Genomic DNA, 17,969 nt, shown 5'->3' with positions numbered 1-17,969 from the left:
GAAGAGAGGAGAAGAAGAAGGAGAGGGGACGGAGAAGAGAGGAGGAGAGAGGAGGAGACACGGGGAGGAGAGAGGAGGAGAAGAAGGAGAAGAAGAGAGGAGGAGAGAGAGAGGAGAAGAGAGGAGGAGAAGAGAGGAGGAGAAGAGAGGAGGAGAAGAGAGGAGAAGAGAGGAGGAGAAGAGAGGAGGAGAGGGGGGAGGAGAGAAGGAGAAGAAGGAGAAGAAGAAGGAGAAGAGAGGAGGAGAAGAAGGAGAAGGAGGAGGAGGAGAGAGAGAGGAGAGTCTGAGCTGAAGAAGGAACGGCTCTGGAGCAGTGTTGAGAACTGTCGAGAAGGACTTGAGAATAGGGATATCTGAGCTGAAATGACTCTGGACTGTTTGAACTGTCGTACCTTGAACTGGTCACACTTGATGTCTTCAGGTGTGACTCATGTAAACCGACATATTAGGTAATGCTAGCTGCTAGCTGCTAGCTGCTAGCAGCTCTGTGAGGCTGTACTCTGACATAACAATGCTAAATGCTAACTGGCTCACAGTTACAATGCTAACGTTCTGATGTTAAGCAGGTATGTTTAGCAACATCATAGTTTAGCGTGTTAGCATGCTAAGGTTAGCATCAGTAAACAGGCTGATGTGATGTCGTGGACACATGTTGACCTGATGGTGGCGCCACATGAAGAGAGAGGAGCTCCTCAGTGTGTCACTGCACTCGTACCGTCAACTGTCACACCTTCACGTCCAGAACCCTGAAACCAACACCAACAATCACAGAACAAAACCAGCGGATCAGAACTGAAGGGTGGGATCAGATCAAGTTTCTGCGTCTCCTCGCCGCCTCCTCGCCGCCTCCTCGTCGTCTTGGCACATTTTCATTCACTCTATTTCTGCAGTTTTCTGTGTTTTGACATTGGTGTGACTGAGAGGAAAGGTTCTGGTTCTGTGCTGAAGGAGTTCACAGTGAGTCTGTGAGTCCGTGTTCGTGACCTGAGCAGAACATCAAACCTGAATGTTGCACAATAATTTAGAGTCCATCATTTCTCTGCAGCGTCATCTGAAGTCCCACAAACAGAAGCTGCGTTCAGCAGTTTTACCTGGACCGGTCTGAACCAGTCTGAACTGGGTTGAGCCGGTCTGGACCTGTACCGTGGGCTCACACTGGGTTCAGTTTGGTGCTGCTGGCAGGGGTGGGGGGGGAAGAGGAGTCCAGCTGTCGGTACAGCGCCCTCAGCTCCTTCACCTCCTCCAGCACCTCGCGGGCCTGACTCCAGGCCGCCGCTGCCTCCTTCAGGAGTCTCTCGGCTTCAGCTCGCGCTCCTTCAGTGGACTCCCTCCCCCTCAGCCTCCCCCGGTCCCCGGCCTCTCCCTCAGCCTCCCCCCGCACCTCCGTCAGCAGTTGCTCCGTCTTTTCCAGCTTCTGGCTGATGAGCTGCTGCAGGCGACCGACGGGTGCTGAGGTGCCGGGCGGCGAGGAGGCTGGTGAACCGGTCATCGCCGCCGTCTTGTTCTTAACAGCTTTGGAGTCTGAGTGCGTCAGGATCTCGTCCATGGAGGCGCAGCGGTTCTTCTCCGCCGTCGCCAGCCGTTTGCCAGGCTGGGGGGTGAAGCCGGCGCCCGTCTGCTCCCACACCACCGTCTCACGTGGAAGACTCCGGGATTTCCCAGAAGCCTCTGTGGTCCTGGCAGAGAGAGCACCGTCAGTTTTGGACCTGGGACAGTCTGAGCTCAGATGGGTCACAGACTGGTCCAGTCTGACCCTGAAGGCATCACAGCCGTTGGCTCCCTGAGGGGGCGGAGCGTCCTCTTCCTGGATCAGATCCAGAGTCAGCATCCCGTCTGAGGAGGTGGAGGCCTGGAGACAGAGTGACACGCTCTCATGAAACTGTCTCTACTCGTAATATATATTAAAAAAAAAGACATTTTATTGTGAAAGGGCTTCTGACAGAGGAAAGCTAAGAGCTGACGATGATGGCGGATCGGACTGACCACGGCCAGCAGGTGACCTCGGGTCGGCAGCCGTCTGTTGTGAGGAATCTTCACTCGATCTCGGGTCAGATGAGACAGCTGAGAGTCTTCGACTGTCACCTGCAGACAAGGACAGGTGAGACACAGTGACATCAGAGAGCGAGCAGGAAACAGGAAGTGCTAACAGGAAGTTCTAACAGGAAGTGCTAACAGGTCAATCAGCACACTTGCTGTGTCTCAGTTCAGGGTCTGCATTAAAGAGGGCTCGTCGCTCTCACAGACGAGTCGCTGTGTTGTTCACTGTTTAGTTATCACAGTGGTGAGGAGGACTGAGAACCAGCCAATCGTGTGCTGAGTCTACGACACTGTCCTCGAATTTTAGCCAATGAGAAACAGGAAAACATAGCAACTGTTTCCATGAAAAAAACCATTTCATTTTGTTTGTAGCTCATCGTTCTCGTTCAGTCAGTCAGTCAGCTGTGGCTCATCTTCAGTACATGTCAGTTTAATGTCACGGTGAACACACACATTATCCACTGTAGTGTTTTCTAAATGTACACATGATCGTGAAGCTGCAGCTTTGTATGAACTGCACCAGCTGAGAACTGTGCGTTACACGATTCACCGCTGAACGACGGACCGGAAACACGGCTGAACGAACAAACAAACGATATGAACGATTCTCCTGCCGAACTGACCGACGGGAACTGAATCTCCACATCGAACGATGAACTCCACCTCAGGTGTGCATCCTTCAGAGGAGCATCTGAAGGCTGATTACATCACCACATGAAGGCTGTCCCAGTCTGAAGCTCCTCCAGATGCTCCTTCTGCTCCCTGTTTCTGGAGGATGCACCGCTACGATCCTTCATGACCTCACATATCCCAAGATTCTTTGGCACCCGTAAAAGAAGAAAGAAAGAGAGAAAATGGCGACATCACGTGGTGTAGATCGTCACTTTTGCGGGCCTGGGCAGCAGAAATGGTGACGTAAGAGTAAAACATCTGGTGACACAACCAGGAAATGCTCCAAAGGCTAGACCGTCACATTTAACAACGGCTGACCGAGGTTAACAAGGTCTCTCTGAAGGACTCGCCTTCACAGACCACAAAGGCCGAGTCCTTCAGAGCAGGACTCCCCAGCCACCGGGCCGCGGACCGGTACTGGTCCGTGGGTTCACAAGAATAAATACGTTATTTTATTTCCGTTTTATTGACGATCATACTTGGAAAGTTGTTTTATTTTGAAAAACGGATTTTCTTTTACCAACATCCGTCTCTTCCTCTTGGCGTTCTTCACACGAAGCTGTTTCAGTCACGGACCGGTAAACTCTAAAGAATCAAGCTCGCAGACATTAGTGGAAAACAAACGTCTTCGGAGAGCTGCGAAGAAAAAAGGAAACGGCCCAAAGATGAGACGGAAGAAGAGGAAGATGGACGACTGTATTGAAGTTGGCTGTTAAAGTGGCTGAACTGCAGCTGTGAGTCGACAACTGCTGTCATTTTATTACCACGGAATCACACAAACTGAGAGACGGCACGGTGTGACGGTTCTGACCCGATCCATCTGTATTCTGTCTTGTTCTGATCATCTTTACTGGGAGGAGGCAAAAAACACACAGCTGTCCTGCACACAGCCACAGCCCCGCCCACAATTGTAGCCCCACCCACCGTCACAACCCCGCCCACAATTGTAGCCCCACCCACCGCCCCATTGACACAAACCCGCCCCCACAGCTGCAGTTCCTCCACAGACCAGCAGGTGCTGCTGTGATCATTCATGAAGGAAGATATCAGGATTTTAAAGGTTCAATATGTGAAATTGTCAAAACATTTAAAACATATAATTATTATAATCGGCACATTAAATCCTTGATGTGACTCCTCCTCCTCTCATCACACGTTACACAACTAGAGATGAATATCAACGATGATTTGTTTGCCTGAGTCAGCGCTTCATGATGTCACCTGGATCAATCACCTGGATCAATCACCTGGATCAATCACCTGGATCAATCACCTGCGTCCTCTGACAGATCAGGTGATGTCGTGTGATCACGCAGTATTTCTGTGTAACTGTTCACACACTCATCATCAGGAACAAACCTGGAACATTAAAGAACAACGTCTGTCTGACACTGACGGCTTCTGTCTCTCAGCCTGGAACATCATGTGAGAGACGGAATCGATCAGAGTATCGATCAGAGTATCGATCAGAGTATTGACTGCTGGAAAAGATGAAGGTTGTTGACTGAATGTTAGCTGCTGCTGTCAGTGACAGACGGGACGGAAATACACATCACAACACACACACACACACAGGCACACACACACAGGCACACACACACACACAGGCACACACACACACACACAGGCACACACACACACACAGGCACACACACACAGGCACACACAGGCACACACACACACAGGCACACACACACACACACACACAGGCACACACACACACAGGCACACACACACAAGCACACACACACACACAGGCACACACACAGGCACACACACAGGCACACACACACACACAGGCACACACACAGGCACACACACACAGGCACACACAGGCACACACACACACACACAGGCACACACACACACACACACACAGCACACACACACACACACACACAGCACACACACACACACACACACACAGCACACACACACACACACACACACACAACACACACACACACACACACACACACACATGGTGTGATGGCGGTGAGCAGCTGTTGGAGGAACTGAACATTTTTAGACGTGCAGCTTTACGTGTGTGAGGTTTTAGAGTCGGCCACAGACAGGAAGTCGATATTTAGAGACGGACCAACATGTCGATGGTTTGAGTCTGAACAGCAGATCTGTTCATGAGAAGAAGAAGAACAGCGTGACATCAGATCAGTGATGTCACACTCAGGACAGAAGCTCAGACAAATCTGACACATCGTCGTCATGTCACTGCTGCCACATCTTTGATAAGACGTTAGCTAACGTTAGCGCTCGGCCACATTGTTGTTTCATGACATCGTGTGTTTCACCTCCAGGGTCATTAAAGAGTTCACCATGTTCAAACATTCAGACGTTCAGTCAGTCTGACACGTGAGCTCCTCTGAGCGCCACGTCAGAGGAAAATGGCCTCAGTGTTTGTCTGCGTACCTCATCCAGGATTCTGTTTTTGGCTCGTGTGATGGCAGCGTTCAGGACGTTGATCCAGGACTCCTTCTCCTCCGGACTGACAGCCAGGAAGACCAGGTTAGGGACCTACAGCGTGCACACACACACACACACACACACACCTGTTATTGTGAGGAAATGCTTCAGTAATGATGACGCCACACTCATGTTAGCCTTTAGCCACAGTTGTACTTTACTGAAGCTGATTATTATCAGGGAGGAGTTTGAAAGTCTTAACTCACTATTACATTATAACTTTGTTGTTGTTAGCATGTTAGGGTTAGCATGCTGTTCAACAACTGTTAGACACACACACAAACACACACTCTCTCTCTCTGACACACATACACACACACACACACTCGGCCATCTGGTAATGTTGTCTGTAGTGAAAGAGAAGCTGCCACCTGTCTGCAGGACACCTGATCTCCTCCCCAAGGCATTCTGGGTATTTGTGGGATGGCCTGAAGATATCTGCAGAGTGTGTGTGTGTGTGTGTGTGTTGCTGTCGAGGAAGCGCCGCCTGTTTACAGTCGCTCAGCTGTGAGATGAGCTTCCTGTCTGAGGTGTGATGCCTGAGTGAACAGGTGATGATGTCATGAGTCATGTGACTTCACTGTGACTGGCTGAAACATCATCAGTGTGGAGTGATGATGATGATGATGATGATGATGAGGCTGTCACTTCCTCGTTAACACAGTAAAGTGCCTGACTTCTTCTTCTCTGGTTTAATGGCAGTGACTGGAGGATTAGCCCCACCCACTGTCTCCATCAACCAATCAGCTCACAGTCTCACTTAGTAAGAAAGTTGTAAATGTTCTATGAATAATGATCCAACAAACAGACAGGTGTAGAGGTATGTGAGACAGGTTTATAGACAGATGTGTGAACAGGTGTGTGGTCAGGTGTGTGGTCAGGTGTGTGGTCAGATGTGTGAACAGGTGTGTGAACAGGTGTGTGGTCAGGTGTGTGGTCAGGTGTGTGAACAGGTGTGTGGTCAGGTGTGAGGTCAGGTGTGTGGTCAGGTGTGTGGTCAGGTGTGTGGTCAGGTGTGTACCGTGTTGCCTGGCGTGCTGCAGCGCTGCAGTCTGAACTTGCTGTGGTTCTTCTTGCTGCGGCTCTTGTTCTTCCTGATCTCTTCACATCGCTCGTAGTCAGACAGGTCCAACACCTCATCAGCACGACCCAGCTCCTTCACCTGCAGGGAGACAGGTTCCAGGTGAGACACGTGAGACAGCTGTTGGTGTGCTGTTGAACAGAACCAGGCTCACTGCCTCCAGCCTTGATGCTAAGCTAAGCTAATCTGAGCTGATGACGTCACATCTTCTTCTGCAGCTCAGTTTACAGTTTCAGACGAGCAGGTAAAACATTCCGTCACTTTACGGGGGATTGCGTCTGTCAGTGTCATCGGTGACATCACTGCCCTCTGCTGGACGTCCCGCACCTGATGAAGTGCTCCTTTAAAAACAAGCTCCTCCCACCTGCTGCAGGATGTCTCTTAAACTACCAAAATAAAATGCAAACACAGTCAAATCCTGAGAGTGGGACCGAGGAGACCCAAAGACTCCAACGTCTCTGAGGATCAGTGATGTCATCATGTGTGTTACAGACCAACATGAACAGCTGTTGTTCAACAGGAAGTGTCTGTTTGTTTGCATGTAGTCAAATGAAGAGAGCTGCTCATCTGCTGCAGTGGTCAGATTCTACTGCAGGTTCTACTGCAGGTTCTACTGCAGGTTCTACTACAGATTCTACTGCAGGTTCTACTGCAGGTTCTACTGCAGGTTCTACTGCAGATTCTACTGCAGGTTCTACTGCAGGTTCTACTACAGATTCTACTGCAGGTTCTACTGCAGGTTCTACTGCAGGTTCTACTACAGATTCTACTGCAGGTTCTACTGCAGATTCTACTGCAGGTTCTACTGCAGGTTCTACTGCAGGTTCTACTACAGATTCTACTGCAGGTTCTACTGCAGATTCTACTGGAGGTTCCACTGCAGGTTCTACTGCAGGTTCTACTGGAGGTTCCACTGCAGGTTCTACTGCAGGTTCTACTGGAGGTTCCACTGCAGGTTCTACTGGAGGTTCTACTGCAGATTCTACTGCAGGTTCTACTGCAGGTTCTACTGCAGGTTCTACATAGAGAACTTCCTGTAACTTGACATTTACAGACTCAATCTCACCTCAGTGAGGAAAATGAGATTAAAGTTAATTTATTGCTGATTAAAGATCAGTTAATCTGCTGATTATTGTCTGAATGATTGTCAAGTAAAAGAAATATTGATGTCCATCTTGTACTGAAGCGGGCGGTACCACAGAACCTTTAGAACTGTTTCCAGCTCAGTGAGGAGGAATAAACCTCAGAGTGTCACAAGATCACACACACACACACACACACACACACAGACACACACACACGGCTGATCAGAAGGAGCACAGGTGAGACAGGAAGTTGTCTTGTCCTGATGCAGCTGCAGGTGAGCCTCATGTCTCTGTGCAGACGGGTCAGAGGTCACTGACTCATTATGTAAGACTGAATACTGATTATTGATCATCTGACTGGTGGTGCAGGCACAGTGACATCAGCCTGAGGGGAGGACACACACACACACAGCAGGACTCTGATTGGACATGTCAGGTTGAAACAAAGTCTGGTTCTGACCCGTTTAATAAAGAGCAGAGAGATGAAAGTCTGAAGAGTTTCTGCTGGACTGAAACTGAAACAGTTTGGATCTTCTCAGGTGATGACATCACCGCAGACAACTTCTAACAGTTCTCTGTAACGATGACAAAATAATAAAGCAAATAATCAGTCATCAAAACTAAAAGTGTGTGTGTTTGTGTGTGTGTGTGTGTGTGTGTGTGTGGATTCTATTCTTGGTGGACAGGAAGTCGAGCTGCTGAACCACAGAAGCAGAACTGAGACAGACAGGCGAGAGGAGGACGTCCTAATTTGGTCATGAAGCAGTTTCATGAAGCTTCATGTGACAGCTGACGTGATTGGTCAGATGACAGACGACAGTCAGAGACAGGAAGTGAAACTTCCATAAAAAACTCTGATTTCCTGCAGTTGAGATGATGAAAATCCTGTCTGTGCCCTTATAAGGTTCTAACAGAGCAGATAAAAGTTCTATCACAGAGTTCTGCAGCAGATAAAAGTTCTACCAGAGTGTTCTGCAGCAGATAAAAGTTCTATCAGAGTGTTCTGCAGCAGATAAAAGTTCTACCAGAGTGTTCTGCAGCAGATAAAAGTTCTACCAGAGTGTTCTGCAGCAGATAAAAGTTCTACCAGAGTGTTCTGCAGCAGATAAAAGTTCTATCAGAGTGTTCTGCAGCAGATAAAAGTTCTACCAGAGTGTTCTGCAGCAGATAAAAGTTCTATCAGAGTGTTCTGCAGCAGATAAAAGTTCTACCAGTGTTCTGCAGCAGATAAAAGTTCTATCACAGAGTTCTGCAGCAGATAAAAGTTCTACCAGAGTGTTCTGCAGCAGATAAAAGTTCTACCAGAGTGTTCTGCAGCAGATAAAAGTTCTGTCAGAGTGTTCTGCAGCAGATAAAAGTTCTACCAGAGTGTTCTGCAGCAGATAAAAGTTCTATCACAGCGTTCTGCAGCAGATAAAAGTTCTACCAGTGTTCTGCAGCAGAATATGGTTCTATCAGAGCGTTCTGCAGCAGATAAAAGTTCTACCAGTGTTCTGCAGCAGAATATGGTTCTATCAGAGTGTTCTGCAGCAGATAAAAGTTCTACCAGAGTGTTCTGCAGCAGATAAAAGTTCTACCAGTGTTCTGCAGCAGAATATGGTTCTATCAGAGTGTTCTGCAGCAGATAAAAGTTCTACCAGAGTGTTCTGCAGCAGATAAAAGTTCTATCACAGAGTTCTGCAGCAGATAAAAGTTCTACCAGAGTGTTCTGCAGCAGATAAAAGTTCTACCAGTGTTCTGCAGCAGATAAAAGTTCTATCAGAGTGTTCTGCAGCAGATAAAAGTTCTATCAGAGTGTTCTGCAGCAGATAAAAGTTCTACCAGAGCGTCCTGCAGCAGATAAAAGTTCTACCAGAGTGTTCTGCAGCAGAATATGGTTCTATCAGAGCGTTCTGCAGCAGATAAAAGTTCTACCAGAGTGTTCTGCAGCAGATAAAGTTCTATCAGAGTGTTCTGCAGCAGATAAAAGTTCTATCAGAGTGTTCTGCAGCAGATAAAAGTTCTACCAGAGCGTTCTGCAGCAGATAAAAGTTCTACCAGAGTTTTCTGCAGCAGATAAAAGTTCTATCACAGCGTTCTGCAGCAGATAAGAGTTCTACCAGTGTTCTGCAGCAGAATATGGTTCTATCAGAGCGTTCTGCAGCAGATAAAAGTTCTACCAGTGTTCTGCAGCAGAATATGGTTCTATCAGAGTGTTCTGCAGCAGATAAAAGTTCTACCAGAGCGTTCTGCAGCAGATAAAAGTTCTACCAGAGCATTCTACAGCAGATAAAAGTTCTACCAGAGCGTTCTGCAGCAGATAAAAGTTCTATCAGAGCGTCCTGCAGCAGATAAAAGTTCTATCAGAGCGTCCTGCAGCAGATAAAAGTTCTACCAGAGCGTTCTGCAGCAGATAAAAGTTCTATCAGAGTGTTCTGCAGCAGATAAAAGTTCTACCAGTGTTCTGCAGCAGATAAAAGTTCTATCACAGAGTTCTGCAGCAGATAAAAGTTCTACCAGAGTGTTCTGCAGCAGATAAAAGTTCTACCAGAGTGTTCTGCAGCAGATAAAAGTTCTGTCAGAGTGTTCTGCAGCAGATAAAAGTTCTACCAGAGTGTTCTGCAGCAGATAAAAGTTCTATCACAGCGTTCTGCAGCAGATAAAAGTTCTACCAGTGTTCTGCAGCAGAATATGGTTCTATCAGAGCGTTCTGCAGCAGATAAAAGTTCTACCAGTGTTCTGCAGCAGAATATGGTTCTATCAGAGTGTTCTGCAGCAGATAAAAGTTCTACCAGAGTGTTCTGCAGCAGATAAAAGTTCTACCAGTGTTCTGCAGCAGAATATGGTTCTATCAGAGTGTTCTGCAGCAGATAAAAGTTCTACCAGAGTGTTCTGCAGCAGATAAAAGTTCTATCACAGAGTTCTGCAGCAGATAAAAGTTCTACCAGAGTGTTCTGCAGCAGATAAAAGTTCTACCAGAGTGTTCTGCAGCAGATAAAAGTTCTATCAGAGTGTTCTGCAGCAGATAAAAGTTCTATCAGAGTGTTCTGCAGCAGATAAAAGTTCTACCAGAGCGTCCTGCAGCAGATAAAAGTTCTACCAGAGTGTTCTGCAGCAGAATATGGTTCTATCAGAGCGTTCTGCAGCAGATAAAAGTTCTACCAGAGTGTTCTGCAGCAGATAAAAGTTCTATCAGAGTGTTCTGCAGCAGATAAAAGTTCTATCAGAGTGTTCTGCAGCAGATAAAAGTTCTACCAGAGCGTTCTGCAGCAGATAAAAGTTCTACCAGAGTTTTCTGCAGCAGATAAAAGTTCTATCACAGCGTTCTGCAGCAGATAAGAGTTCTACCAGTGTTCTGCAGCAGAATATGGTTCTATCAGAGCGTTCTGCAGCAGATAAAAGTTCTACCAGTGTTCTGCAGCAGAATATGGTTCTATCAGAGTGTTCTGCAGCAGATAAAAGTTCTACCAGAGCGTCCTGCAGCAGATAAAAGTTCTATCAGAGCGTTCTACAGCAGATAAAAGTTCTACCAGAGCGTTCTGCAGCAGATAAAAGTTCTACCAGAGCATTCTACAGCAGATAAAAGTTCTACCAGAGCGTTCTGCAGCAGATAAAAGTTCTATCAGAGCGTCCTGCAGCAGATAAAAGTTCTATCAGAGCGTCCTGCAGCAGATAAAAGTTCTACCAGAGCGTTCTGCAGCAGATAAAAGTTCTATCAGAGCGTCCTGCAGCAGATAAAAGTTCTACCAGAGCGTCCTGCAGCAGATAAAAGTTCTACCAGAGCGTCCTGCAGCAGATAAAAGTTCTACCAGAGCGTTCTGCAGCAGATAAAAGTTCTATCAGAGCGTCCTGCAGCAGATAAAAGTTCTATCAGAGCGTCCTGCAGCAGATAAAAGTTCTACCAGAGCGTCCTGCAGCAGATAAAAGTTCTACCAGAGCGTCCTGCAGCAGATAAAAGTTCTACCAGAGCGTTCTGCAGCAGATAAAAGTTCTACCAGAGCGTTCTGCAGCAGATAAAAGTTCTACCAGAGTGTTCTGCAGCAGATAAAAGTTCTATCACAGCGTTCTGCAGCAGATAAAAGTTCTATCACAGCGTTCTGCAGCAGATAAAAGTTCTACCAGAGCGTTCTGCAGCAGATAAAAGTTCTACCAGAGCGTTCTGCAGCCGATAAAAGTTCTACCAGAGCGTTCTGCAGCCGATAAAAGTTCTATCAGAGCGTTCTGCAGCCGATAAATGTTCTATCAGAGCGTTCTGCAGCAGATAAATGTTCTATCAGTGTTCTGCAGCAGATAAATGTTCTATCAGAGCGTTCTGCAGCAGATAAATGTTCTATCAGAGCGTTCTGCAGCAGAATATGGTTCTATCAGAGCATTCTGCAGCAGATTAATGTTCTATCAGAGTGTTCTGCAGCAGAATATGGTTCCAACACAGCGTTCTGCAGCAGATAAATGTTCTATCAGAGCGTTCTGCAGCAGATAAATGTTCTATCACAGCGTTCTGCAGCAGATAAATGTTCTATCAGAGTGTTCTGCAGCAGAATATGGTTCTATCACAGCGTTCTGCAGCAGATTAATGTTCTATCAGAGTGTTCTGCAGCAGAATATGGTTCTATCACAGCGTTCTGCAGCAGATTAATGTTCTATCAGAGCGTTCTGCAGCAGAATATGGTTCTACCAGAGCGTTCTGCAGCAGATAAAAGTTCTATCACAGTGTTCTGCAGCAGATAAAAGTTCTACCAGAGCGTTCTGCAGCAGAATAAGGCTCTATCAGAGCATTCTGCAGCAGAATAAATGTTCTATCACAGCGTTCTGCAGCAGATAAAAGTTCTATCACAGTGTTCTGTAGCAGATAAAAGTTCTACCAGAGCGTTCTGCAGCAGATAAAAGTTCTATCACAGCGTTCTGCAGCGGATAAAAGTTCTACCACAGCGTTCTGCAGCAGATAAAAGTTCTACCAGAGCGTTCTGCAGCAGATAAATGTTCTATCACAACGTTCTGCAGCAGATAAAAGTTCTATCACAGTGTTCTGCAGCAGATAAAAGTTCTACCAGAGCGTTCTGCAGCAGAATAAGGTTCTATCAGTGTTCTGCAGCAGAATAAGGTTCTACCAGAGCGTTCTGCAGCAGAATAAGGTTCTACCAGAGCCTTCTGCAGCAGAATAAGGTTTTACCAGAGCGTTCTACAGCAGATAAAAGTTCTATCACAGTGTTCTGCAGCAGATAAAAGTTCTACCAGAGCATTCTGCAGCAGATTAATGTTCTATCACAGTGTTCTGCAGCAGAATAAGGTTCTACCAGAGCGTTCTACAGCAGATAAAAGTTCTATCACAGTGTTCTGCAGCAGATAAAAGTTCTACCAGAGCATTCTGCAGCAGATTAATGTTCTATCACAGTGTTCTGCAGCAGAATAAGGTTCTACCAGAGCGTTCTACAGCAGATAAAAGTTCTATCACAGTGTTCTGCAGCAGATAAATGTTCTACCAGAGCGTTCTACAGCGTATAAAAGTTCTACCAGAGTGTTCTGCAGCAGAATAAGGTTCTATCAGTGTTCTGCAGCAGAATAAGGTTCTACCAGAGCGTTCTACAGCGTATAAAAGTTCTACCAGAGCGTTCTGCAGCAGAATAAGGTTCTATCAGTGTTCTGCAGCAGAATAAGGTTCTACCAGAGCGTTCTGCAGCAGAATAAGGTTCTACCAGAGCCTTCTGCAGCAGAATAAGGTTTTACCAGAGCGTTCTACAGCAGATAAAAGTTCTATCACAGTGTTCTGCAGCAGATAAAAGTTCTACCAGAGCATTCTGCAGCAGATTAATGTTCTATCACAGTGTTCTGCAGCAGAATAAGGTTCTACCAGAGCGTTCTACAGCAGATAAAAGTTCTATCACAGTGTTCTGCAGCAGATAAAAGTTCTACCAGAGCATTCTGCAGCAGATTAATGTTCTATCACAGTGTTCTGCAGCAGAATAAGGTTCTACCAGAGCGTTCTCCAGCAGATAAAAGTTCTATCACAGTGTTCTGCAGCAGATAAATGTTCTACCAGAGCGTTCTACAGCGTATAAAAGTTCTACCAGAGTGTTCTACAGCGTATAAAAGTTCTACCAGAGTGTTCTGCAGCAGATAAAAGTTCTACCAGAGCGTCCTGCAGCACATAAAAGTTCTACCAGAGCATTTTGCAGCAGATAAAAGTTCTATCAGTGTTCTGCAGCAGATAATGGTTCTGTGAGGACGTTCCGTGCTGTGTGCAGCAGGAGTGAAACCGGAGCTCTCTGTGTGTCTGCAGCAGCTCACACTGAAACTCGACTCCAGCAGAATGATGCTGTAGAACGTCGAGGAGGAACTGTCTGTTTCAAGTCAGAACCAAAACAACAGAACACAGAAGAACGTCTAAATAATGAGGCCCCTGACGATCAATCTCATTACTGATTATTGATCTGTTTAAATAAAGTGACTTCTTGTTGAACGCAGGTTCATCTTTAGTTCTCAGAGAGGTTCTTCAGTGGATCACATAGAACCTGTTTACAATGAGATGAGAACGATGTGAAGAAAGTGGAACCAGATCATATTTTGTGTTATCAAATTTGACTGGAATGATTAGTTGATTGATTGATTATTGATCATCAATTCAGTTGTTCTCAGGAGAATCTCATTTCAATCCGTTAACGAGGTTAACGAGCAGTGATGACATCACACACACACCTGTCTTTTGTTACCATGGTGTTAATTAACAAGGTCTCAGCTGCTGATCAGAAATAAATCGATCAGCTGACAAAGGGGCAGGTCTGAGTCGCCTGTAGGCCCCACCCCCTTCTGACTCACCTCCTTCTCACAGATGAACAGCTGATCTCCTCTCAGAACCACGAAGCGGTTCTTCCAGATCTCTCTGAAGATCCCTTTGCCGCAGAACTTTCGGATCCAGCCGACCTTTTCGGGCTGAGTGTGCTGCTGCGACGTGTCCTGCGAACCCTGAACAGGAAACAAGAAACAGGAAGCTGTCAGAGGAGCAGCGTCACATCATGGATCTGGTAAGTGAAAGCGGCCCACAGAGCGCGAGCACTACACACTTCCTGTTTAGCCCTCCGCTAACTTGAATGGGGATAAAACGATGCCATCGTGCGTCGACACCACAAATGTTAGCCAAGCCTTTCGTATCATTTCAGGCTGCGACATTCAGAAACACTCAGACTTCACTCCAGCTCCCATGATGCCTTGTGTGAATTATGGGCGTGTCCAGAGTGGGCGTCCTCCATGGTAACTGACATTAATCCTATGATTGGTTTGATTGATTAAAGAAGATGAAGTTTAGCACTGAGCACACTGAGCTAACACCGCTGCAGCCTTGAAGTGCCGTCAGTGCGTCAGTTATTATCTTCCTCTGTGACGGACATTAGTTCCACATAGCGAGTGACCTCCACAGGATTTAGTTTTTACTTTTCATCAAAAACTCCTTATTTTCTCATGTATTCTTTTCCTTTTCAGTGAACTGATCAATGATATCATCATTATGATCAATTTTCTGTGTTTACATAAAGGCATCTGAACGTCACAGCGTCTCCACATGAACAAGTTCAAACGTTTCATTTATAATTAGATTCCAATTCAGACGTTTTGAAGTACAGTGGATTTGAAGCAGGTCTGAAGTTAAACATAAATATTGTGATCATCCTTTGTTTTACAAATATTTATATTTCTGTATCATCTTCAGGCCGTCATCACATTATCGATCATTAAAGGTGAGAACAAAGACGTGTAGAGAAGCTGCAGGCAGAGAGCAGCTGATCTGATCTGAAGTCAGACTGTGATGAAGATGATGATGAAGATAGTGTTCGCTGCTGTGATGAAGACGTGTCTTGTCATTCAGATTCAGTCACATTCTGCAGCCTCAGCGTCTCACACAGCTGCAACAGTAATACTTCATTAATACTTCATTAATACTTCACTGATACTTCATTAATACTTCACTGATACTTCATTAATACCTCACTGATACTTCATTAATACCTCACTGATACTTCATTAATACCTCACTGATACTTCACTGATACTTCACTGACATCACTACAGTAATACTACAGTAATACTTCATTGTTACTTCACTGAAGTACTTGTGAAGCAGGAAGCTGCTCAACTTCTTGATTCGACTCATTTCATGACTTTCAAGTTCCTGTTTTTTTGAGAGAAACTCAGAACAGTTTCAACTTTTAACGGAATGATTCTGTGATTGTGTGAAGATAAAGAAGATGAACATGTGTTTTTATCTGCAGTACAACACTGTTGTCTGGACTCAACTCACATTTAGGTTTTATAAGCTGTGTTTAAATATCAGATTATTCCACATTGGAAGTGATTATTTATTATTCCTACAGTTTGTTTCTGTTGTGAAGAACATAAAGTTCAGTGAGAACATTTAAAGGTTCAGTCTGTAGTTGAAGAGACGTTAATGAGCTGAGAAAGATCTTCAATAAACTCTGACTGGAGGAACAACAACACACTTCATACTGCGTTACTGTGTTTGTATGTGGCGGACCCCGCCACCTCTCTGGCCTCAGACAGTGTTCGGGACTTGTTTTCCTCTGAGAGCAGCTCGTTGATTCACTGATGAAACACTTTGTGTTGTTACCAACAAAACTTTATAACTCTACAGATCAGCTGTGACCCAGAAATCATCTGACATCACTTCAGCTACACATCATCGATCCACCGGAACCATCAACATGTACAGAACTTATATAAGAGTGCGTGTGTGTGTGTGCGCGCGCGCGTGTGTGCTGCTCCACAAATTCACGCTCATCGTCTCGTCCTTTAATTCTCCGGATGACGTCACGCTCCTTCATCTTATTATTTATTTTTTCGTCTGTTTTTAAACCAACATCACGCTTTTATTCTGAAACCCGGAAGTGGAGTCTTGAAAGCAGCCCGCGGCTTGTGTTGCCTTCAAAATAAAGGCTTAAACTAATCCTTGAGGCTTTTGTTCCTCGAGCTTCTCTTTAACGTCATGAACCGGACCGACATGGACCGGCGCCGGCGGTCCGGTTCGGCTCAGCCGCTCTCACTCACCCGTGTCCCGGAGTTGTTCTTCTTCATGCTGAGTGTCAGGCTGCGGCCGGACGCGACTTCTCACTTCACGGTAACTCCGTTATCCTCCGCAGCGGCGGACCGGCGGGAGAAGCGCGATTAAAGCCGCTCAACACAGTTGAAGTCCGGCAGAGAGGACCGGAGCCTCCGCTCAGCTCCCCCGCTCCTCAGCTGTTGATCCTCGGCGTGTCTCTGCTCGTCGCCCCGCTGCTCGCTGCTGCTGCTGCCGGGCTCTGCTGCGCTCTGACCGGCCAGGAGCCGCTCTGTGGGTCGGTGTCCGGTTACTCCCCCCCCCCAGTCTCCTCCTGCTCCTCCTCCCGACTCCCTGCTGCTCAGCGGCTCCTCGGCAGCCCCACAGCGCCCCCCACAGGCAGAACCCGTCCTGCTGTCTGGTTCCTTTTATTTCTTAAAATACTTAATTCAAACTGCTGTCACAGTAAAATGACTCCAGTATCCTGTCATGAGTGCGACGAGTTTAAAGGACCAGTTCACAATAAACTCAGTCATAATCTCCTTCCAGAACCCCCAGAACCCCGAGGAACCCCGAGGAACCCGAACCGTTCTACAGCTGGAGACATGACAGACGTTATTATCATCATTAGTATCATTCTTCTTCTTGTTATTAGTATTATTAACTGTGTGTGTGTGTGTGTGTGTGTTAATCTGGATGTGGGCAGATGTTTCAGGCTGGTCTGATCTGGAGTCAGTTTCACTCTGAGCTCAGATCATCAAACTGGGTCAGACTGAGAGAGAGAGGCTGATCTGCAGATTATCTACTGACTTGCTCCATTTAGGGCCCGAAATACACAATGAGGACGACAACAACAACAACAACAACAACAATGATACGACGAGATGAGGAAGTGACCTGCTGGTCTCATTTAATGTGATCCAGGTCCAAACATCCCCTTCCTCAACTCTTCTCATCTCAGAGGTGAGAGGAGGTGATGACAGGCGAATGAGCGAGATAAGGTTCTGTAGGAGCGATACTCACTCCTACAGAACCTTATATGGCTCATACAGAACCTTATATCACTCATACAGAACCTTATATCACTCATACAGAACCTTATATGGCTCATACAGAACCTTATATGGCTCATACAGAACCTTATATCACTCATACAGAACCTTATATCACGAACCTTATCTCGCTCATTTAGAACCTTATATGGTTCATTCAGAACCTTAAATGGTTCATTCAGAACCTTATATCATTCATACAGAACCTTATATGGCTCATACAGAACCTTATATCACTCATACAGAACCTTATATGGTTCATTCAGAACCTTATATCACTCATACAGAACCTTAAATGGTTCATTCAGAACCTTATATGGCTCATACAGAACCTTATATCACTCATACAGAACCTTATATGGTTCATTCAGAACCTTATATCACTCATACAGAACCTTAAATGGTTCATTCAGAACCTTATATGGCTCATACAGAACCTTATATCACTCATACAGAACCTTATATCACAAACCTTATCTCGGTCATTTAGAACCTTATATGGCTCATACAGAACCTTATATGGCTCATACAGAACCTTATAT

The 17,969-nt window shown here is 46.0% G+C and overlaps 1 protein-coding gene across 1 annotated transcript; it reads right to left on the bottom strand.

Moving 5' to 3' along the window:
* Positions 1 to 358: 358 nt before the first annotated feature.
* Positions 359 to 16,683, bottom strand: LOC115581067 (pleckstrin homology domain-containing family O member 1-like). Its single transcript, XM_030415902.1, has 6 exons — positions 16,387 to 16,683; positions 14,149 to 14,295; positions 6,212 to 6,352; positions 5,137 to 5,241; positions 1,984 to 2,082; positions 359 to 1,849 (listed from the first exon to the last, which is right to left on the bottom strand). Exons 1-6 carry the CDS (start codon positions 16,411 to 16,413, stop codon positions 1,151 to 1,153), a joined length of 1,218 nt encoding a protein of 405 aa, XP_030271762.1. The 5' UTR covers positions 16,414 to 16,683; the 3' UTR covers positions 359 to 1,150.
* Between the last annotated feature and the right edge of the window lie 1,286 nt (positions 16,684 to 17,969).

Source organism: Sparus aurata, chromosome 5, assembly GCF_900880675.1.
Source record: "Sparus aurata chromosome 5, fSpaAur1.1, whole genome shotgun sequence".
NCBI lineage: Eukaryota > Metazoa > Chordata > Actinopteri > Spariformes > Sparidae > Sparus > Sparus aurata.
This window is presented reverse-complemented; position numbering and strand designations above follow the sequence as displayed.

Coding starts and splice junctions, on each gene's coding strand:
- LOC115581067 (XM_030415902.1), bottom strand. CDS start 16,413: ATGAAGAAGAACAACTCCGGGACACGG. Junction 5,242..6,211: donor GCAGCACGCCAGGCAACACG/GTACACACCTGA, acceptor TGCACGCTGTAG/GTCCCTAACCTGGTCTTCCT. Junction 1,850..1,983: donor GAGGTCACCTGCTGGCCGTG/GTCAGTCCGATC, acceptor CTCTGTCTCCAG/GCCTCCACCTCCTCAGACGG.